This window comes from Oncorhynchus masou, chromosome 24 (assembly GCF_036934945.1).
Source record: "Oncorhynchus masou masou isolate Uvic2021 chromosome 24, UVic_Omas_1.1, whole genome shotgun sequence".
Lineage (NCBI taxonomy): Eukaryota > Metazoa > Chordata > Actinopteri > Salmoniformes > Salmonidae > Oncorhynchus > Oncorhynchus masou.
The window spans coordinates 76,642,185-76,666,483 of record NC_088235.1 but is presented as its reverse complement, the minus strand read 5'-3'; the positions used below and the strand labels follow the sequence as shown (position 1 = coordinate 76,666,483).

The following is a 24,299-nucleotide window of genomic DNA, read 5'->3' as shown; positions in this document are numbered from 1 at the left end:
TCTGAGTCCGCCTGGACATCCCAACACACATTTTTATTTAACTATGCAAGTCAGTTAAGTTAAGAATTCTTATTTACAATGACGGCCAAACCCTAAACCAGACGACACTGGGCCAATTGTGAGCCGCCCTATGGGACTCCCAATCACGTCCGGTTGTGATACAGCCTGGAATCAAACCAGGTTCTGTATTGACGCCTCTAGCACTGAGATGCAGTGCTTTAGACTGCTGCGCCCCCCCGGGAGCCCCGCTACCAGCTAGCAGAACTCCCTGCGTTTAACACACGCTCAGATCAATGGTCCTGTGTGGCTCAGTTGGTATAGGGTTCTGGGTTAGATCAGAGACACACAACTCAGCAGAATTGCCAAATGTCTAACCCAGATATCTCACACACTGGTCATTGATTGTAAATGAGTGTGGAGCAAGTGCTGCTTTGGTGTTTAACTAATGGGCCCCAGCTCTAATATGGTATCAAATCCCTCTCACATACTTATGTTTTATTCCTCAGTAATGTGGCTAAAAATAGGTCATAAACTGTCAAAGGCCTCAGGAGGAATGCAGTTTATTGGAAGTAAATGCAGCATTGTAACTTAACTTACCAGTATTACATTCTCAGACCCCTTTGAATTCTAACAGTGTTCATTCTGGTTTCACACTAGAATGGCAGCATTTCTGTGTAAATGTCAACTGGTCTGGTCAATTTACTGCACTGCAGAGTGGGCAGAATGGAATACAGTATCTGGCACACTATCCGTCAAACTTTCAGCTCTGCAATGCCTCATGACCCTTTTACAGGAGAGACTAGTCACTCCGCAATGTTCTAAGGCAGCAGCAAGATGAATAGATGGTCCCAAGGCTTTGGTTGGAGAGAACTGAAGATCCCCCCCCTCAATCAGCAGTCCTTGTCGCTTTGGCAGGCTGGATGAGGCTGGGTTTCTCTCTGCTCCAGACTGCCCTGCTGCTTCCCCAGGCCTGTGGTCTGATGGGCAGACTTAGACTGCCCGTGACACAATCGAGACCCAATTCATGCAGGACTCAGCCAGGACCAGATGCGCCATCCTGGCTCTTCCGTAACAGCCTTACCAGCCCTTAGGTAAAGCGCACAGACCTGTGCAAGCACCTACACACACACCGTTTCCTCTTGCAGAAGGCTCTGCAAGGTTTTTTAGAAGGCATAGCAAACTTTCTGCAACAAGGCCACATGATGGCTGACATGAAATTGAATTTTACAGAGGAAGTAATATCTTCTTAGAAGTTCTGTGTTCCTGTTTTTCAGACATGTCTTACCATTTCCTCTTCCAACAAGTCCAATTCCAACTAATGACTTAAATATGAGGTTGCTTTCAATCTTTACATTTTGGCATTTGGTTGCATTGGCTCCTTTTTCTTGGAGGCAGTCAAAGTTAGACTTGGTAAAAGGTAAACTGTTTCCTCTCTGTCTGGGCTCTGAAGCTGTGCGGAATCTCTTCAGCTTTGGTCGCATTTTGATGAGGTGAGATCATTGGCGTGTAGCGTGACTCTTTAAATTACAGTGTGCTTTGTGGACTAGCTTACCTTTCAGACAGCATTCAACATTTACCTCTTAAACATAACTCAATCATTTACCGCTATCCCGTTGCCCAGTCACTTTATCCCTCCCTATATGTACATATCTACCTCAACTACCTCGTCCCCCAGCACATCAACTCCGTACTGGTACCCTGTGTATATAGCCAATTTAGCATTACTCATTGTGTATTTATTCCTTTTGTTCTTTGAAAAAGAAAATCAGCATTTTCTCTTTTTTTCTGCATGGTTGGGAAGGTCCCGTAAGCATTTCACGGTTAGTCTACACCTGTTAGGTATGACTCATGTGACAAATAAAATTGGATTTGCTCGATTACGCAACGGCCTCTGAGTATCTAAACTTTAAAAAAAAGTGGATTTGTCAGTTAAGCCGAATACATCTTTAGACTTTACCGTGAAACAGTGCTCCCTCTAATTTTCTCCGGTACTGAGAAGATTTCAGGTCTGCTGAGAGTAAACTTGAACGTTGTGAAAATTCTGGGCAACTGCCAGCGTGTGTTTTCTGTGAACATTGACGCTGTACCCTCTAAGTTAGTGTTAAGTTATGTAGACTAATGTGGCTATTTGATCATAATGTAGGCCTACCTGATTGGCTGCCATCAAAAACAATGGAGAAAATGCATCCCATAACATTTTAACATAGAACAACTATTTACATTATTCAGTCTACAGTTGCAGCCAATGTGTGGTGTTCAATGTAGGCCTACATTCCATGAGACTTTTGAAGAAAAACATGCAGGGCTTGACATTAACCTGTTTATCTACTTGTCCTTCAGACAAGGAGGTGAATGAAAAGATTGTGTGATGCAAGAACACTTTACAATAAATATATTATTTCCATACCGTTATTACAGAGAACCAGACAAATTATGCTACCCTCTGCCTACTGGCTACTTTTCAAAGATGTCCAGAAATTTACATGTTTTGTGCTCTTGCAGGAAGCAATCCTCCCCTATTGCTGACAACAAAAAACGCTCTATAACTGGGCTAATAACTCACTAACTAGCAAAGGATATGAACTATGTGTACACGTGGCTACATGCAGCTCTTGCTTTGATCTCCAAACAAGCACATCTACTCATGACCGCTCATGCTTTAAACACAGTCCAGTTCAAGGTAAATGGCACATCCATATATGGCAATGGTCTATTTGCATGTAATCCTACTGTAGCTCTGACTGTTTTTGCTGCACCGGTCTGTATAGAGTAGTGTGTCAATGCAATAAAATCCTACTCCTATGCGTTCTGCCTACAACAAAATCTCTTGCAGTTTGTTTTGGTATGTTGCATTGAAACTGGCAAATATTGCGTTGACTTGATCACAATTGCCACAGTAAAGGGAAATGTGTTTTTAGCAATTCGGTTTAGTGAGCTATTGGCCAAATACATTATCACCGCAGATTGGCTTTGCTTGAATTTCCCTGCCAATGCATTGTTTGGGACATTTTTTTTTAAATGATATATTTCAAGATTTGAGGTAGGCTATATGATCACACCGGTAATAGATCTGTTGCATTACTTGTGAAGCACAGCTGAGGGAGCATACAAGTCTCCGCAGAGGGAGAGGGCAGCAGTGGTCTGCCTCTCAACATCCCTTCGCTTTCCTACACTGACTCTGACCAAAAGGGGACACGGCCTTCCAGCTGATGGCCAAACTCAAGTCGCACCGCATTATTTCTGCCTCATGCACAAATTCATGTTACTCCTATGAACAGAGAAAGTGAAATATTCTTTGCTATTAAGACCCAAGCCGCTAACAACAACGCAAGCATGTAGATGTACTTTCCTATTCATTCGTTACTGCTGCAGTGCATGTTGTAGCACGAAGTGGAAATGGGAAGAAGGCACATTTTATGGCTTATAAAAGTGTTGAATTCAAAGTGAACTCTATCATAAATCAGCATCTCTTTGCTGAATTCGTTGACAGTCTCTCTAGTCATGGTTTTAACGTTTTGAAATCTCACAGTATCAACTTTGCTGTAGCTTTCTTTTATGCCTGCTACATTACTGCAGACACGGTCATCTGAGCCAGCTGATTGGCCAGCGGTAGGCCTATAGTGCACTTGATTTGCTCTGGGCCCTCCTGGGAGGCAGCGTTTGTACCTTCAGACAAATTAAATGGTTCAAAATGGCCTACCTGGCGCAGGGCAGTTGAATCGAGTGCACCTACTGCCAACAGCGGGAGGCAAAAAATAATTTGCCTGTAGATTTTAGATTTTTTTTTTGTCACTCATATGTATACATACTAAACATGGAAACATTTTATAGAAAATTAGCGGCAAAATTCTCTCCAACAAGAGGGGTGTGAATAGTTTGTCATGAACAGTGCTTGTGCGTAATGAAATATAGGCATGTGGGGGTGGCTGTTCCCTAATGCTGGAAGGGGGGCCTTGAGTGAAAAGGTTTGGGGACCCCTGTACTGGAGTACGAGGTAGTTGGGGTAATTTAGGTAATATCTACATTCCGGTTAGGTGATTGATTTGAAGTACTATGTACATGTAGGTGAAAAGCAAAAAGTCAGGGTAGCTGTTTCATGAACTGTTCAGCAATCTTATGGCTTTGGGGTAGCTGCTGTTCAGGGGCTTTTTGGTCCCAGACTTGGCACTCTGGTACCTCTTTCTGTGCGGGTACAGACTGACATTGGTGGCTGGCTTCTTTGACAATTTTTAGGGCCTTCCTCTGACAGGTCCTGGGTGATAGGTAGTGTGTACTGGGCTGTACGCACTACCCTCTGTAGGGCCTTGCAGTCTCCTGCCTCAGTCCAATGTGCACAAACTGAAAGCCTGCTCTAAAACTTGATTTGTTCACACAACTGGTTATACAGGTACCTCTGTTTCACCTGTGTGTTCTCTCATGTGCTTTGAAGAGCTGTTTTAGACTGGTCCCTTTTACAGAGGGCCTGCTACAGGAAGATGTCACTGCTCCTGTTCTTTTATTCATGTGTCGTATTCTCACTGCAGGGCTAAGACTTGAACATAAACAATTGCAGTAGAACGTTTAACTCTTGAGGTAATTTTGTCTTGCATACTTTTGGCACTGAAGTAGATTGAAGGTTTGTTTTACTGCGAATAACCACTGGGTGCTTATCAGTACACACCATCTCTAGATCTGCAAGTCAAGTCTAAACAGTATACTGTGTGCTGACAGTGTTCTCATGCCACGCCTGTATTATTAGCTTAGACTTTCAGATCAACTCAGTTAATCTTGTAATATAACGTGCAGCAAAAGTTCCTATCCCTCTGCAGGAGAGTTTGTAGTACTGCAGGTTTTGCTCAGGGCTGGTCACATTGTATGACATCATTGTGGCTCAAATAGCACTGTGTGAATTCTGCCCTGGGCTCAGGAAGCTAGCCATCTATCTACCCACCACCGCTCCTCCCCTCAGCCTCCAGTCTGAGACCTAGCCTTAGCCAGCCAGACTGTCGCCCATTTCTTTATCTTTACTCTCTGTCAGTGAAGTTTTTGCATAAAAACATTTCTATGGCTTAGTGTATATGCCGTTCCATGAAATGAGTCCCTTTTTGGTTAGAATAACTTTTGATTTCACCTAATTTTAACATTCTGTCATAAGGCGCAGAAGTTGAACTTCATGAACTTAGCAACAAAACTGACTCGTGCGCAACTATGGGGCAAACCAACTGAGTTGGGTTATATTGTTGACAACATGTAAACTATATATTTTGTCTCGATGTTTATTAAAAACAAACATTTGCACAATGAGCACCTTTTTTGTCTTTAAAATACATTATGGTTGTTGGTTAGCTAGCGAATGTTAGGTTTATAGGGTGTCCGAAAATGTGCTTTTGTGAGGAAATGTCACTTACGTTATAAGGCTTTTTACCATGACAAAGATGATTATTCATGTTCTGAATCGTTCAGCGGGATCTTTCTCTAACATAGCATTAACATTATATCCAAAATCTCATGTTTCCTAACATAACACATCCCATAATAAGCATCGAGCTCTGTTAATATCACTGCCACTTTCTCGCAGTAACTTGAGAATTTTACATGTGGTGGTCATCTGCGACAGTTATAAAGCAAAAATTGGCATGACAAGCTAAATTAAAAGGGAACGGCTTTAATAAAATAAAGCTTGAGGTACGCTTAGAGCTCTGACATTTCAGATATAACCTTTGTTTTTGTGTAATCATTAATGAAATGAGTCACTAATCACATGAATTAATTTAAAAGCAAAGTAACAATTTCAAAGACTTTCCTGAATTAATTCATATAAGGAAATCAGTCAATCGAAAAATAAATAAATTTGGCCCTAATCTATTGATTTCACATGACTTGGAATACAGATAAGCATTTGTTGGCTATATATATATATATTTTTTTTTTTTTTTTTTTTTTTTTTTTGATCAATGTGTGTCATGTCTAGGGAGTATGCAGGCCATGGGAGAACTGGGACATTTTCAGCTTCCGGGAATATTTTACAGATCCTTGTGACATGGGGCAGTGTTTATCATGCTGAAACATTGTTGATGGCGGTGGATGAATGGCATGACAATGGGCCTCATGATCTTGTCACAGTTTTTCTGTGCATTCAAATTGCAATTTAAAAAATGGAACAGTGTTTGTTGTCCGTAGCTTATACCTGCACATGCCATAACCCCACAGCCACAATAGGGTACTCTGTTTACAACATTTACACCAGCAAAACTCACCCACACGACACCATATACGTGGTTTGCGGTTGTGAGGCAGGATGGACGTACTGCCACATTTTCTAAAACATTGAAGAGGTGACTTAACTTCTACCTTAACATTCAATTCTCTAGCAACAGCTATGGTGGACAATCCTGCAGTCAGCATGCCATTTGCACGCTCCCTATACTTGAGACATCTGTGGCATTGTCTTGTGTGAAAAACTGCATATTTTAGTGGACTTTTATTTTCCGCAGCACAAGGTACACATGTGTAATGATCAAGCTGTTTTAATCAGCTTGATATGCCACACCTGTCAGGTGGATGGATTATCTTGATAAAGGAGAAATGCTCACTAACAGGGATGTATTCAAATTTATGCTATTTTCTTGTTGAGAAACTACTTTTTTGTGCCTGGAATATTTCTGGGAAATTTTTATTTCAGCTCATGAAACATGGGACCAACACTTTACGTGTTGCATTTTATTAAACAGAACAACATCTTCATAACTGACTGTCATAGCAACAAAAATAACTAGGGCTTTACAATGATGGTGAAAACTTGGAGACATGTTTGGTTTAAGTGGGAGAAAATCTTCCTAGAAGTCAGAGGGTGCACAGATGGACAAAAGTCTGAATGTTGGTACTTTAGCAAGTCTTTATTCATTTACAAAATCTGATGTATTGAATTTTCCATGTTTATATTAAAGGTTACTTCATTAAATTTTACAGGCTTTTAAAATGCAATGTTGTTGAATTCCCACCCTGACATCAACAGCCACCAGCCAAATGCTGGGAGAACTCAAATGTGATCTCTTTTTGGATAATACAAATTAGTTGGTTCATTGATTTGATTGGCTGATGGGCCGGCCCAGAGTTAAGCCAGGTTTTTAAGTTCTACCAGACTCTGAGCCAGTCTAACCAACCATACCCACCCCATGCCACACAGTCTCCAAGCCCAGAGACAGGAACCTCTTATTAGTGGGCTAAAACTGCAGACTCTAACAGGAAGCAGCAGTTTTATGCTACAGGAAGAGCTAGCTGCAGGAGCCTCCCCTTGCCATTGGCCAATCGTCCCACGAGGCGTGTCGACAGACGCCGCATTGTTTCTCAGGAAGTATAGAGGAGTCGCGGCCATTCTGGGTGCCTATTGTTTATCTCCCAGCCTGCCTGCGTTTTCACTCTTCCTTGGCTATATTTGGCTAGGCTGGATGCCCGGTGGCACTACAGTGGGTTGGTGGTGTGGGACTCTGGCTCCCTGGCATGACAAACAATGGCCTCAGCTCCTGTAAGACCAGTTCTTTTTGTTTTGGCCATTCATCAGCAGCTACGTAGCAATTTGTCAGTCATCTACTGTGAGCTCAGCTACGTCAAATTAGCCTAGCTCTCAAGGGATGTGATTGTTTGCTCATATTGTAGGTCATATTTGTATTCTTGCACCCCATACTAGTTGAATCTGTTCACCGGTTAGGAACATAAATGGCTGTCTTATTTTCCAAGTTACCAGCACAGGTTCTCATGTAACAGGCCAGTTGTACAGTATTCATGGCATTGACCACAGACTTTCTTGATATGGTGCCCTGGGTGTGGCTCCTGGAAATGGGACCAGTCTGGTGAACCATGGCATTGGAGCGAGACTCCCTGCAGCCCTGCCTGGCTCCAGTACACTGGCTCCTGTACTAATATGTGGCTAGCCATCCTCTGACTGCAGTAGAGAAGATGCATATTGAAGCAATTTAACCGGAGACCTCTCCAATCAAATCTCTTTCTTATTTCCACTGACCTGGCATTCAACCCCTTTTTTTTGGTTTATTTTCTACTCAAGGCAAATGAGTGCAGCTTGTCTGTAAGATTACTAAGGTCTGTTAACGTGTTTATCTGAGAGAGGGTGGTTCTTTTCCAGCATTGATTTCTGCACAGTTTTACAGTGCAATGATATCCCACAATGTATAGTGATTCACACAGTTAGAATTGATCATTCTAATTCGATCTGATTCACACAGGGGAACCCTTATCACATGCCACTTTCAGTACTGAATCCCCATCAATGTTCTCTAAGCACTAACACTGCCTAACACTACACATAGTTGCATAACAAAATGAATGATTGGATGCTCAGATGACCTGTGCCTGGATACCTTTGTCTGGTTAGCCATAGAGATGGCCTGTAGCATGGACAAACCTACAAGATAAGTTGCACAGTTATTTAACTAGCATCTGATTGACCTACAAACAAAAAGGAATTAATTTGTCTGCCACAAATAAAAAATGTCATCACTTTTTTAATTAATCGTAAAATGTATTAGTTTCACATATGGTCATGAGGGTTGGCCACTATGCCACATAAAATTACAAATAGTTGAATAGATTTTCAATTTCCCAAAATCATGGCATCGGCTTTGAATTGATATACAAAACAACAATTTGAAAGAATGCTCAGTGTATGGGGTATTCAACTGTCAGACCGGTGCAGACTGCCATGCGGAAACATCTTTTGGTACTGTCCACCGGTGGCTTGTTTTTGGAGTCGGGTCCAAGAATTGTGGTTATGCCATAATATCCGGGTGCGGTTGGATCTGCAAACTGTATTGCTGGGGTACTTAATGGACCAGTCATTAGGAAATATTGTGGTTTTTGGTCAAATGTTTATTTTTGGGACAATTTGGGCAGAAATGTTGCAGATGGAGGTTCAAGTCCCTAGTGAGACGCAATTGGGGGGGGGGTGCATTGCGGGAGAATTGTAGAATTAGGATTTATTGGGAAAGATGGGTTGATCTGTGACTGTCTGAAGTGTGGAATTGATGAGTGCTGGCAAAATGATGTACAGTATAAATGTGTGAGGTCCTCCCATCAGGAGTGAGGAAGGGATTATTTAATATTTTGTTTTTCAATTATGTTTTGTGATTTTGGTTTCATGCCGTGAGTGGTGTGCTGGTCCTGGTAGTTAAGAGTGCGCTTGCTTCCAGGCTTGGTTTTTCCCGCCCTTGGAAAATCCCTTTGGGCCTGGGGCGGGGCATTGCCTTGCCGTGTGTGTGTGCGCGCGCACACACACACACACACACACACACACACACCCACTCATTGTCATTGTCATTGTCCTGTTGAAAAACAAATGATACTCCCACTAAGCACAAACCAGATGGGATGGTGTATCTCTGCAGAATGCTGTGGTAGCCATGCTGGTTAAGTGTGCCTTGAATTTTAAATAAATCACACCATGGCACCAGCAAAGCACCATCACACCATCACCTCTGTTTCACAGTGGGAACCACACATGCGGAGATCATCAGTTCACCTACTCTTGAGTCTTTTTGGTTGGAACCAAAAATCTCATTTGGACTCATCAAACCAAATGACTGCTCGTGTTTCATTGCTCGTGTTTCTTGGCCCAAGCAAGTCTCCCTTATTGGTGTTGCAGCAATTCGACCATGAAGGCCTGATTCACGCAGTCTCTGATGCGTCTGTTACTTGAACTCTGAAGCATGTATTTGGGCTGCATTTTCTGAGGCTGGCGAGTAATGAATTTATCGTCTGCAGCAGAGTTGAACTGAACTTGAGGAAACTTTCAAAGTTCTTTAAATTCTCTAGATTGACTGACCTTCGTGTCTTAAAGTAATGATGGACTGTTGTTTCTCTTTGCTTATTTGAGCTGTTCTTGCCATAATGTGGAGTTGGTAAAAGACCATTTAACAAGGCACACCTGTTAATTGAAAGGCTTTCCAGGTGACTACCTCATGAAGCTGGTTGAGAGAATGCCACGTGTGCAAAGGTGTCATCAAGGCAAAGGGTGGCTACTTTGAAGAATCTCAAATATACAATCTTTTGATTTAACACTTTGGTTACTACATGATTCCATATGTATTTCCTAATGTTGATGTCTTCACTATTATTCTACAATGTAGAACATAGTAAAACATCATAAAGAAAAATCCTTGAATGAGTAGGTGTGTCAACTTTGGACTGGTTGAGTGTGTGGTGAGCCGGCATGCAGGCATTCTGACCCCTTGACTTTTTCCACATTTTTGCTAAGTTACAGCCTTTTCTAAAATGGATGAAATTGATTAGGGGGGCATAACAATCTACACACAATACCCTATGACAAAACAATAACTAGTTGTTTTTTTGTGTGCAAATTTATTAAAATGTAATACTGAAATATCACATTTACATAAGTATTCAGACCCTTTACGCAGTACTTTGTTGAAGCACCTTTGGCAGAAATTACAGCCTCTCGTATTCTTGGGTATGATGCTACAAGCTTGGCACACCTGTATTGGGGAGTTTCTCCCGTTCTTCTCTGCAGATCCTCTCAAGCTCTGTCAGGTTGACTGGGGAGTGTTGCTGCACAGCTATTTTCAGGTTTTTCCAGGGATGTTCGATCAGATTGAATTCCGGGCTTTGGCTGGCCCACTCAAGGACTTTCAGAGACTGGTCCCGAAGCTACTCCTGCGTTGTCTTGGCTGTGTGCTCAGGGTCGTTTTCCTTTTGGATGGGGAACCTTCGTCCCAGTCTGAGAACCTACTCCAGAGTGCTCAGGACTTCATCTAAGATCTCTGTACTTTTCTCCATTCATCTTTCCTGCGATCCTGAATAGTCTCCCAGTCCATGCCGCTGAAAAACATCCCCACAGCATGATGCTGCCACCCATGGTGCCAGGTTTCCTCCAGACATGACGCTTGACATTCCGGAAAGAGTCCCATCTTGGCGTCATCAGACCAGAAAATCTTGTTTCTTATGGTCTTGAGTCCTTTAGGTGCCTTTTGGCACACTCCAAGCGAGGGTGTGTCATGTGCCTTTTAATGATGAGTGGCTTCTGTCTGGCCACTCTACCATAAAGGCCTGATTGGTGGAGGGCTGATGAGATGGTTGTCCTTCTGGAAGGTTCTCCCATCTTGCTCTGTCAGTGAGCATCGGGTTCTTGGTCACCTCCCTGACCAAGGCCCTTCTCCCCCGATGGCTCGGTTTGGCCGGGCATTCAGCTCTAGGAAGTGTCTTGGTGTTTCCAAACTTCTTTCATTTAAGAATGGAGGCCACTGTGTTCTTGGGGACCTTCAATGCTGCATAGATTTTTTTTGCTACTATTCTTCAGATCTGTACCTCGACACAATCCTGTCTCAGAGCTCTACGGCCAATTTGTTTGACCTCATGGCTTTGTTTTTGCTCTGACATGCACATCTGTGGGACCTTATATAGACAGGTGTGTGCCTTTCCAAACCATGTCCAATCAATTGAATTTACCTCTGGTGGAAACGTTGTAGAAACATCAAGGATGAGCAATGGAAACAGGATGCACTTGAGCTCAGTTTTGAGTCTCATTGCAAAGGGTCTCAATACTTATGTAAATAAGGTATTTGTTAATTTTTGCAAATTTATTAAAAATAATCTAACCTGTTTTCGCTTTATCATTATGGTGTGTGTGTGTCGTGTGTGTGTGTGTGTGGATGGCTGAGATGTTTTTAGTCCATTTTAGAATGTCTCACAATGTGGAAAGTCAATGGGTCTGAATACTTTCCCAATAGAATGTCTCACAATGTGGAAAGTCAAAGGGTCTGAATACTTTCCCAAGGCACTGTGTGTGTGTATTTATTTATTGGCCTTGTAATTTAGTGTTTTGTCATTATTCTTTTAAGTACCATTTTGGTTGTTGTGATGTTACTGTATTGGTGCTATCACACATCAGCCTCCAGTTATAGGTTATGCAGATTCTGACACTGATTCTCAGTGTCAATGCATTTCCTATGAATGTGGAAATGTTTGTCGTAATAAGCAGCTTAGGAATCTATTGTGCATGTAGCCAAGTGGTTGTGAGGTCAGAGCCTGGCGGTGATACTGGGAAAAAAATATCAGTCATTTAAACCAAGGATCTTTCTTCTGAGATGCCTGTTTGTACAATGACCATTAGCGTGTAAGGCTGTGATTAGTAAGGAGAAGTGGTAAGAGTCTGAGGTGGCCCGCTAAGGGACTGAATGTGGAACTGAGCCCTGGGCTTCTGTAGTGGAAATATACAGGGGGGCCGCCTGCCAGGGAACTCTAGAAAAAGGAGCCAGTCAAGACAGTCAGGCGTCGTATATTAAAAGTGTGCGTACACTCTCGCTTAACACTGGAATCTTAAAATCATCTCCCCCTCCTTTCTCTTCCTCTTTCGATCTTCTACCTTTGCTTTTCCTCGCTCTGTTCCCCCAATCCCCTTGCTCTCTCTCCATCTGCTTTCTCTTAACCCCCTCTTTCTCCATTTAACAAAAAAAAGGGGGGGGGGTCAGCCTTTATTTCGCTTTGCTTGGGTAGCCAAGCCGTTGAGCCACTTCCTCTTAACTGATGTGCCTCTCAACCAATCACAAAGGCTGCATAGAGGGCTGTTTGAATGTGAATGGCTCTGTGACACATTTTAGCATTCCCTCCATGGCAGAGAAGCTGAGCACAGGAGAGCGTTCCCAGGGTCTGCTAGCCTTCACCCTGGGACAACCGTTTGACAACACTAGGCACCATTCAGACGGATGGGCGGTCAATGCCAGCTGACAGTGCCTTAATTAACCTGGCCCTGTATCAATGTGATCGCCCCCTCAGTTACACACACAACCATACATTGACACACACTAGCATGAGGATACAGTCTCCTGGGAAAGAGGAGTCCAACAGGTTCATGTTAAACCACATAATCCTGGCCATGGATGACGACATTTCAGACAGACTTTGTCTCCCCACTGTCAACTCCTGCTTCTACACTCTATTTGCTTCAAGTTTGAGTTATTTTCATAAAGTTCCAACTCTTTTCTGTGCCCTCAAAAAAATGTAGTTTATTCTTCCAGCAGCACTCATCCTGGAGCTTCAGTTGATATAGTGAGTGTATTTCTGCTCATAAATTGAGCAATGGGTAAAGACTGCATAATACCCAGGCAGCCAGTCTATTGGAACAGTGGAAATGGGTTGACGGTTCACTGTAAGGAATCTTACCCCCTCTTTGAGGACCCCCCCCCTCTAAATCTATTCAACCACCACTGTATCAAATTCAGACTGCTCCTTGTACAATGTGGCTCTTATTTAAAATGCACTGACTCAACTTCCCCTGTGGCTGCCTTTTGTTGCCTGTGTGCGCGAACAGGGCTCCCCATTCAGACTGGTGGCAGGGCTGGGTTTGTGTCCCTGGCTGGGGGGAGGCTTCTAGACCTAAGTCTCCCCATACCCTCAGCAGTCTCACTGGCCTAGTGTCATCCCCTGGACTTCTGCGAGAGAGAAGAAAGGAGGGGGCAGGGAGGGAAAGTGACTGTTGTTGGTAACATTTGTAGCTTCTAATAGCCCCAGTATTAGCATAAGTGTAGTTATTCCTATTTCTTAACTAGACTCATTTTATGGTCCACACAGTGAAAGTAACCATCTCGACCTCTCTCGGTCTCTTTCTACCAGGCGTTTGGGAATGCCAAGACGGCCCACAACAACAACTCCAGCCGTTTTGGGAAGTTCATCCAGGTCAACTACTTGGAGAGCGGGGTGGTGAGAGGGTAAGTACTGACCGTTGGCCCACACTGTGTGTTGTGATGACAGTCAATCCTCTTGTCTCTGTCTGAGTAACCCTGTAAACACACACTACATTCCTCCTGTGTGGATGTTCCTGAGTATGTTTGTAAAACTTTATAACACACACACCCACACCCAGCCCCTTCAACACGAACAACATCCTCATCAGCACACTCACACACCGGCTCTCAAAGGCAGCCACAAGGCAGTTACCGTTGAAATTCAGTAGAACTGTAATGTGACTAGCAGAAACCTCCGTGACAGCAGACAGCGGCTGTTACTTCCATCATACCATACAAGGCTAGTGAGAAGTGCATTAGTTAGGTTGTTTCTGTTTGAAGCCTGTTGGCCCAAGTTAAAGCAGAGCCTCCTTCCTCTCACTGCTTGCAGTCTCTCTGGTTACCGCCTGCGTCACACACTGCTCTGCTCTGTCATTTCCTCTCTAACAGAGGTGCTGCTCCCAAACGTTTCAGTGAAGATATTACAAACGCTACACCATGCCCATAGACCTTAGTTTCTTCTCCGCAATGCGTCTGAGTCTCCCAACGATTTTTCAGAACAGAAACACATTCTAACCATTCTGATTGGCCCTTGAGACCAATGGGTTCGACCAGAGCCAGAAAACACATTGGTAAAGCGATGTTTTGAAAATGCATCATTGGCTTTGATACAGTGATTGGTTAGAGATGATCCAATCACTAATGACTTTGTTTTGTACAACGCCACTCATTTTGACGTCACCTAGTTTTATTCGTGCATGTTCCTTCTTGACAATCCAACACCAATAAGAAATTATGAAAGATAAGAATAGTAACAAAGTCATTAGCTCAGTAGAATAGATTAAAGATTTTAGCGTAAGTATAATACAAGGCACCATTTTATAGTCCAATATTTACACTTGTATTGGAAGGGGGTGAATGGGGGGCAGTGCATAAACTGAGCAGTATAATAAGAGTCTGGTAGCAGCAGGTGTGTGTGTGGCATGAATGTATGTCCAAGTAGATGTGTGAGGAGAATCAGAGCAGGTGGTCAGTTCAAGTGTTCAGCAGTCTGATGGCTTGTAGAAACCAACAGGCCCTGAGACGGTTTCAGACCTCCTGCTCCTATACAGTCAGCCTGCCAGGAGAGAACAGCTTGTGTATGGGGTCCTTGATGTTGCGTGCCAGTGATGTACTGGGCCTTGCGTTCGTGGACCAAGCAAATCCCATACCAGGCAATGATGCAAATGGTCATGGCACGGCGGTAGTATTTGGAGAGGACCCCGGGGCGGCATGCCAAATTTTGAAATGTCACGCAGTCGTTGGTGTACATTGTACAGCAGAGGACTGAGGACACACGCCTGGGGGGCCCCTGTGTTAAGAGAGTGTGGAGGAGGTGTTGTGAATCCTCTCGGCCTGTGGTCCTACCCATCAGGAAGTCCAGGATCCAGTTGCAGAGGGTGGTTTCCAGACCCAGGGTTCTGAGCTTGGTGTCGAGCTTGGAGTTAACAATAATGTTGCATGCTGAAATGTAGTCAATGAAAAGCATTCTCACACAGGAGTTATTGTGTTATGGCTGTGTGAATAGTGATAGAAATGGCATTTTCTGTGAATCTGTTGGCGCTGTAGGCGAATTATTGGGTCCAGTGTGCCTGACACGCTGGCCTTGTGTGCCATGACCAGCCTTTTGAAGCACTCCATATTGACCGAGGTGAGTGCGACGGGGTGATAGTCATTTGAGCATGTCACATTTTTTTTCTTTTTTTCTTGGTCACTGGGACAATGGTGGTGGTCTTGAAGCAGTTGGACTATAGCCTGGGACAGGTTCAAGATGTCTGAAAAGATGCCCGTCAGCTGGTCAGCACACACTGAGGGGTGATAGTCATTTGGGCATGTCACTTTGTTTTGGCCAGGGATGCCACCTGGGCCAGCGGCTATGTGAGCATTCAAGTCTTGAGTTTTCCTTACGCCGGCCTCAAAAGCACCTGGTCGTCTGGAGCAGGGAGTGAGCATAGAAAGTGTTAAGGTGCTTCTGAGAGGGAGGCTTCGGTGGGCACCGCACGACTGGATTTGCCCTTGTAGTCCTTGCCATATGTGACGCGGGTCTGAGTTCTCGAACATCAATTCAAGAGTCTGTATGGTCTTTATGCGTCCCTAATGGATTTGCGAAGCTCATACCTGCTTTCCTTGTACATGTCGCGCGCCACCAAGTCATCAGGGTTCATTTTGCTGACATTTAATGCTGCAGTACGAGCTCTCACCATTGTATGGATATCTCCGTTCATCTAGGGTTTTTGGTTGTGGCATGTCCGGATTGTTGTGGGTACAACATCAATACATTTCCTAATGAAGCCTGTGACTGACCATCTATATTCCTCAATGTAGATGGAGGAATCCTGGGTGGATTAATCTTTTGAACATAAATAATCTGTATTCTCAAAACAATCCTGCAGCACCACAAATGACTTCATCGATGGCCATGTCAAACTGAAGTATGTAGCGAACACATAGAGCAGCGGAATAATTTAGTTTGCGTTGTCAGGCAACCTAAAACAGGGACACATTGCTTTTTATTGAATTGCTTAGCTTGAGAGGGGTCAAAGTAATTGAATATCGATGGCTGAAATGTTGCCATTGAGACTTCAGTGGCTGAGCTGTAGTAGTGCTGGTTGAGCTTGTTATGATTGTAGTTGAGGGTCTCGGTCTGCCATTGATTACAGCAAGACAGTGCTGACATTCTGCTGAACAATGGCTTGCTGAGCATCAGAGGAAAGCATGTACTGTAGAGTAGTGATTTAAGAGTGTTGGGCCAGTAACCGGTTCGAATCCTGATCCGTCTAGGTGAAAAATCTGTGCCCTTGAGCATGGCACTTAACCCTAATTGCTCCTGCAAGTCGTTCTTCACAAGGGCCTCTGCTAAATAATTAAAATGGAAACGCTGGTTCTATCGCTCAGCGCCGCATTAGTCTAGCTGTCTCACTGGATCTCACGAGCTTTCACTGCCTGGGATTTGGAGATTAGACTCTCACTGTGATACCTGGAGTGGCTTCTTAGTTTGAGGATCTATCCATAGTCTGGGTTTGAACTGTGTGTCTGTCTGTATCGGTCATAGTGTGTCTGCATTGCATATGGACCTTAATGATGAAGATAATATATCATAGGCAGTAGCCCCTTAGCTTGGTTGTGGTAATGCATTAGTGCACATTCTGGCCTGGCATTGCTTTTTATTAGATCAGCTCTATAAAGAGACATGGGGCCAGTTAGTGAAGTTTCCATGCCCAGCACTGGGCATTCTGCCTGCCTGAGCTACTAGTGTTAACCCTTGCCACTCACAGCACCTGTCATCCTGTAAACAGTTGAAAATGCCAGATTGTCTTTGAGAAGTGACTACATTGGAACACAGTGGCTGTACGATAACATGCTATACATGTCAGAGCTCAGGTTTTCTGCTCCACAGCGCTGTATGGGTTTTGACTAACGGACGTTATAAACTTGAGCACCGCACGCGTAACAGGAAGAAGCCACAAATGAGGAAAAGGCCTGCTAATTGCGCTACTTTTCCTCATTTGTTATCCGAGTGTGGGGAAATTCTCTACGTCGAGAGGAGTGTGTTCCGAAAGATGAGACGTTGAGGATTATAATGAATACCGCTTGACGTCGTACAAGCAAAACCACACACCTAGAAGTCCAAATGTGTACTTCTCATTTCCATGTTTTGAAAACTCATGTCATTTACAGTATCAACCTTGATGATCACTGTTTGCTCCACAGTTGTGAGGATGACATGCATTATAGCCTGGGTTGTCCTGAACACAATGAGCCTGTGTTTGTTTGTATTGTGCAGAAAAGTAGTCGTGGAACACACACGTGAATGCACTCACGACTCCATTCTGTGCGGACCAGAATTTACAATCGGTCTGAAGTGCCTTTTTGAAAATATAACACGAAGATCGTATTTTATAACTTAGCTAGCCATGATGCCCACCGGACCCAGATTGAGTTTTATAATGTCATGTTTTTTGGATTGCGTAAACAACGACAGTAATTGTGTGCCGGTGGGGACAACTGTGCTTGCTTCACTTCCTCAACGGCAAAGCTAGAAGAGCTAAAAGCACCTTATATTTGAAGGCTCGCTCCGTGACTCAGGCTCGCTCCGTGACTCAGGCTCGCTCCGTGACTCAGGCTCGCTCCGTGACTCAGGCTCGCTCCGTGACTCAGGCTCGCTCCGTGACTCAGGCTCGCTCCGTGACTCAGGCTCGCTCCGTGACTCAGGCTCGCTCCGTGACTCAGGCTCGCTCCGTGACTCAGGCTCGCTCCGTGACTCAGGCTCGCTCCGTGACTCAGGCTCGCTCCGTGACTCAGGCTCGCTCCGTGACTCAGGCTCGCTCCGTGACTCAGGCTCGCTCCGTGACTCAGGCTCGCTCCGTGACTCAGGCTCGCTCCGTGACTCAGGCTCGCTCCGTGACTCAGGCTCGCTCCGTGACTCAGGCTCGCTCCGTGACTCAGGCTCGCTCCGTGACTCAGGCTCGCTCCGTGACTCAGGCTCGCTCCGTGACTCAGGCTCGCTCCGTGAATCAAGTGTCCTGAAATGACTTAGGAACTGTGCCCAGTTTGGAGAGGTGTGTGGCCACTTGGAGACACTAGTTAGACCTCACTCAAACCCTAGTTTTTTTTTATTATCTTGTACCACCTACCTCAATTTCAATGACTACTCTTATGTTATACTGACAAATGCTATGAAAAGTACAGGATATGTAAAAATGCACAAAATCAAGTGTAATATTTTAGATTCAGTCTTGTCAGGTGAACTGTTGGTCTGATCATTTTCCCCATTAAGTGTTTCCCTTTAAATTGCTACCATGGTATGTATGCTTTTTATAGTTATTCTGCTAGAAACATTTCAATTTGGCCCTATCCATGTAGGCCAATTTCCACGAATGTAAGGGGTTAATATACACACACCACTCAGCCATCGCCCTGACACTCTATTTTTAGTTTGTCAATAAACAGGAAGATTAGCTTAATGTTTTCCATATGCCTGAAATTTAATTAGAGCAGTTTCAAACTCTTGCTCGTAGTGGCTATTTTGATGCACGTTAACATGACCATGCCACTATGCACCCCGCTAAGGCTGTCCATATCTGGACTCTTTGTTCAAGTCTTTATTGTTCCACTGACCATCTGCCTTTGCTTCCCCTCCTCCTCAGTCACTACCATCCCGCTTTTACGACCCTTACACATGAACTCGCCCGTGCATGCACGCACGTACACACGAACACGAGACACAGAGCCAAGTGAAAGGACCAGACTAACTCCAGTGTGACTTGATTGATGTTTTCATTCTCTCTCCCCTCTCCCCTTTCACCTCGACCCTCTCCTCTCTCTCTCATTCTCAGGGCAATCGTGGAGAAGTATCTCCTGGAGAAGTCTCGCCTGGTCTCCAGAGAAAAGAATGAGAGGTAAAGGGCAACAGCAGGGGTCATGATCTTAGACCCCTATTGACCCGTGGAGGCCCTCTGTACAAACAGAGGGACGATCCCCTGGGTGCCTTTTTCATATTCAGTTAACATGCCATGTCCAAGACTTTCGGGCTTAGACACAGAGCTAACTTTTTACCCAGCCAGAATATGTGCCGAAGAGTTGCATCAATATGTGAACTGACTCTATTTTTTGGAGGAATAAAAATGAAATGTCTAATTTATTTACCCGTGACTAGCACCGTAGTGGGGCGGCAGCTTAGCCTAGTGGTTAGAGCGTTGGACTAGTAACTGAAAGGTTGTAAGTTCGGATCCCCGAGCTGACACGGTACAAATCTGTCGTTCTGCCCCCTGAACAGGCAGTTAACCCACTGTTCCTAGGCCGTCATTGAAAATAAGAATTTGATCTTAACTGACTTGCCTAGTTAAAATAAAGGTAAATTAAAAAGTGCTACTATTTCTACTACAAATGCTTTGGTTGGGGTTGGTATAGCCTATAAACAGAATGAACCCTTGTTCTCACTAGATGTGTCTGAGTTGTAGTATTACAGGAGTTGTAGTATTATAGTATCATGCACTACTCATGTTACTCATATGCCAACACGTCTGTTGAAATGAGCTTCTGTTTTGATCACGTCTGCCTGTGTCTGTGATGTCAGCGAGACTCGGTAGTAAACATGGAAACTCATTATGCCCGTGTGGTTTTACAACAATGCAAGCTGACAGGCCACCTGATGGCAAGACTGGAACAACTGATAGCAGCATTCCCGCTCATTACTAGGCTTGCACCTTATAGACACAGAGTCAATGTTGGGTGGTGGAAACCAATACTACCGCAGTGTTGACTTCTGATTGCTAGGAACACAAGTGTTTCGCTACACCCACCGTGACATCTGCTAAATATGTGTATGTGTACCAATAAAAAGTGATTTTATTTCTCAATATAAGAAGCACGTTTTTTTAAATTAAATTAATGATTTATTTATTGCCACCTTAAAATATATCACCTTCACCAAATAACGAAAGCAAACAAATAATAAAAGCCGAAAACCACACTGTATCCACACACACAACAAATTTTACTGAACGCACTGAACATGGTTTTGTGTTCCTGTAGGAACTACCATGTGTTTTACTATCTACTGGTGGGAGCGTCCGAGGAGGAGCGCAAGGAGTTCAAACTCCTGCAGCCTGAAGATTACCTCTACCTCAAGCAGGTACCACGCACACACGCGCACGCACGCACACACACACAGGTTGGTGGTACCTTCATTTGGAAGGACGGGCAAGTGGTAATGGCTGGAGTGGAAAGGTATCAACATCAAACACATGGTTTCCATGTGTTTGATGCCATTCGCTACGTTCCAGACATTATTATGAGCCATCCTCCCCTCAGCAATGACACACACACACACACACACACACACACACACTGGTTTTACATAGTTACACTACACTAGTAATGTTTTTCTTAGCACAGTACATGTATTTCTCGACCTCAAGCAGTATATATCCAGTTACTGTATACACTACTACTAAATCTAGAGCCACATCCCCATTAGTTAGTTCCCTAGGTACTGATCTGATATTCTGCGGCGTTCTCTTCTGTACAGTACCTTTTTATTATCGTCCCTTAACTACATTCAGAAGTTTACATACAATTAGGTTGGAGTCATTAACTCGTTTTTCAACCACTCCACAAATTTCTTGTTAACATACGATAGTTTTGACAAGTCGGTTAGGACATCTACTCTGCATGACGAGCCATTTTTCCAACAATTGTTTACACACAGATTATTTCACTTATAATACACTATCACAATTCCAGTGAGTCAGAAGGTTACTTATACTAAGTGCCATTAAACAGCTCAGAAATGTCATGGCTTTAGGAGCTTCTGAGGCCTACCTTCAAACTCAGTGCCTCTTTGCTTGACATCATGGGAAAATCAAAAGAAATCAGCCAAGACTTCAGAAAAAAAATTGTAGACCTCCACAAGTCTGGTTCATCCTTGGGCGCAATTTCCAAATGCCTGAAGGTACCACACTCATCTGTACAAACAATAGTACGCAAGTATAAACACCATGGGACCATTCAGCTGTCATACCGCTCAGGAAGGAGACAATTTCTGTCTCCTAGAGATTAACGTACTTTGGTGCAAAAAGTGCAAATCAATCCTAGAACAGCAAAGGACCGTGTGAAGATGCTGGAGGAAACGGGTACAAAAGTGTCTATATCCACAGTAAAACATGTCCTATATTGACATAACATGAAAGGCAGCTCAGCAAGGAAGAAGCCATTGCTCCAAAACTACCATAAAAAAGCCAGACTACGGTTTGCAACTGCACATGGGGACAAAGATCATACTTTTTGGAGAAACTCCATCCCAACTGAAGCACGGGTGTGGCAGCATCATGTTGTTGGGGTCCTTTGCTGCAGGAGGGACTGGTGCACTTCACAAAATAGATGGCTTCATGAGGACGGAAATTGTCTTGATGTTGCTTCAACATATCCACATCAGTCAGGATGTTAAATTTTGGTTGCAAATTGGTCTTCCAAATGGACAATGACCCCCCCCCCCCCAAGAATACTCTCGAAGTATTGGCAAAATGGCTTAAGGACAACAAAGTCAAGGTATTGGAGTGGCCATCACAAAGCCCTGACCTCAATCCTATAGAAAATGAAAAAGCGTGTGCGAGCAAGGAGGCCTACAAACCTGACTCAGTTTTACCAGCTCTGCCAGGAGGAATGGGCCAAAATTCACCCAACTTATTGTGGGAAGCTTGTGGAAGGCTACCCGAAACGTTTGACCCAGGTTAAACGATGTAAAGGCAATGCTACCAAATACTAATTGAGTGTATGTAAACTTCTGACCCACTGGGAATGTGAGGAAAGAAATGAAAGCTGAAATAAATAATTCTATTATTCTGACATTTCACATTCTTAAAATAAAGTGGTGATCCTAACTGACCTAAGTCAAGGAATGTGTACTCAGATTACATGTCAGTAATTGTGAAAAACTGATTTTAAATGTATTTGGCCAAGGTGTATGTAAACTTCCGACTTCAACTGTACAGTCCTTTGTACCCTGATTCTCATTCTATTCCTGGGTTCCGCATGTCTTAATAATCTCTTTCCCTGTACTTGAACTGGCTCAAGGTAACATTCCCCATCTGATACAGTGGTAGTAAACCTGGTATGCGGTGTCATTGTTATGCATTGCATGGCCTGCATATGCTCTGTTCTCCTAGTTTCTTGTCCATATGTGCGCTGCATGTTAATGAACCACTCTCTCCATTCTCCTGTCTCTGTGCAGCAAAACTTTAAGATCGAAGATGAAGAAGACCTGCGTCATGATTTTGAGAGGCTGCAGCAGGCCATGGAGATGGTGGGCTTCCTGTCTGCCACTAAGAAACAGTGAGTGAACATGCCAATGGGCAGTCAATCTCCATTACTTCAAGGGCACCACACCCCATTTGATCTATTAAATGGCTGTCTAATGCAAATGGGTCATATAGATTTGCGTATGCTGTAGTCGGTTGGCGTTACTTGAATCCACTTGAATCTCCTGCCCAAACGTAGCCAGAACCCTTTCCTCTGATGCAGTTGTTCCAGTAGTTGGCAGTCATGTGCATCCAATATGGCAGAAAAATATAAATACTGTAGAAGGAAGGCCTGTTCTATTCATTGTGGTTCTATGATAATGACACCTGTTTGCTGCAGGATCTTCTCTGTGCTGTCGGCCATCTTGTACCTGGGCAACGTGACGTACAGGAAGACGTCTACAGGCCGAGACGAGGGACTGGACGTGGGACCACCGGAAGTCCTGGCTACCCTCTCAGACCTGCTCAAGGTAACAATGGCTCTGCTGCTCTTGTCTACACATCAATGAGCGAGTAGTCTTTACTCTGGGTCCTGGAGCGATGCAGTATGTGTGGGAACACTGATTCAGCAATAAAAAAATTGAAATGGGGCCTGCGCACTAGGCGTCTCAGTGTAGGAGTGCTGATCTAGGGTCAGGCCCCATGTTAATTTATTATGATCTAAAATGACAAACTTATCCCTGCTATAGGGAGACAGCTGAAATGGGCCCAACTACATTTGTCTTTGTGGTCCACTGAGACAAATGTAGTTGAGAGCTTTGTAAAAATCTGAACATGTGGCTGGTTCTCCATTTCATCCCCAAACAGTGAGTGTGTTCTATTATTGTCCACTGACGAAGCCTGGTTCTCCCCAATGATTATACAGGAAACCTCCTCTCCACTAAATGTATGTATTTTTGGTCTGTCCCTAGTAATGTCGCAAGCTTTGAGAATTGTGAGTGTAATGTCATCTGTGTGACCTCCCAGGTGGAAGAAGAGTTGCTGGTCGAGGCACTAACTAAGAGGAAAACGGTGACAGTCAATGACAAGCTGATTCTGCCCTACAGCCACAGTGAGGTAGGCAACCATAGACTGATATTCAGGGCCTATCATTATCTTGCTGGATTTCTTCCCCGGGATCATTATGTTTCGTCGTTGGTCTCCTTTTTCTCTGCGTCGGTCTACTCCCATTCACCCTTCTCTCTGTCTCTCTCTCATTCTGTCTCTCAGGCCATCACTGCAAGAGACTCCATGGCCAAGTCTCTGTACAGTGCACTGTTCAACTGGATTGTCCTGCGCATCAATCATGCACTGCTCAATAAGAAAGACATGGAGGAATCTGTCCCAGTAAGAGAGAACACACACACACAACAGCACAGACCTAGGAATGCAGCTTAGAGTTCCCCTCTCCATGTTTCGTCATTGTCAAGGCCAGACATGTCAGTAGTTCCCCAGAAATAACTAGAAAAAAGTATATTTTTACGCAAATAACAACAACAAAAAAGAATGAACTAACCAGAACTCTAGTATATTGGTGACATTATTAGGCCATCTTACCTACATTTCGAACTGACCTACTGTATGTATTTGTTCTGTTCCAGTGTTTGTCAATAGGGGTCCTGGACATATTTGGCTTTGAGGACTTTGAGACCAACAGCTTTGAGCAGTTCTGTATCAACTATGCAAACGAGCAGCTTCAGTATTACTTCAACCAGCACATCTTCAAACTTGAGCAGGTGAGTTGGCCCTGGGTGTG

General features: G+C 43.9%; 1 protein-coding gene across 8 annotated transcripts in view; it reads left to right on the top strand.

The window, feature by feature from the left end:
* si:zfos-588f8.1 overlaps window positions 1–24,299 on the top strand; it is a 95,936-nt gene that overhangs the window by 41,122 nt on the left and 30,515 nt on the right. For all 8 annotated transcript variants that reach the window (XM_064934942.1, XM_064934945.1, XM_064934941.1 and 5 more), the window contains exons 3-10: window positions 13,618–13,712; window positions 19,103–19,165; window positions 20,301–20,400; window positions 22,498–22,598; window positions 22,905–23,034; window positions 23,531–23,620; window positions 23,774–23,890; window positions 24,145–24,279. In XM_064934942.1, the coding sequence (XP_064791014.1) occupies window positions 13,618–13,712; window positions 19,103–19,165; window positions 20,301–20,400; window positions 22,498–22,598; window positions 22,905–23,034; window positions 23,531–23,620; window positions 23,774–23,890; window positions 24,145–24,279 (831 nt within the window). The remainder of the gene's footprint in view (window positions 1–13,617; window positions 13,713–19,102; window positions 19,166–20,300; window positions 20,401–22,497; window positions 22,599–22,904; window positions 23,035–23,530; window positions 23,621–23,773; window positions 23,891–24,144; window positions 24,280–24,299) is intronic.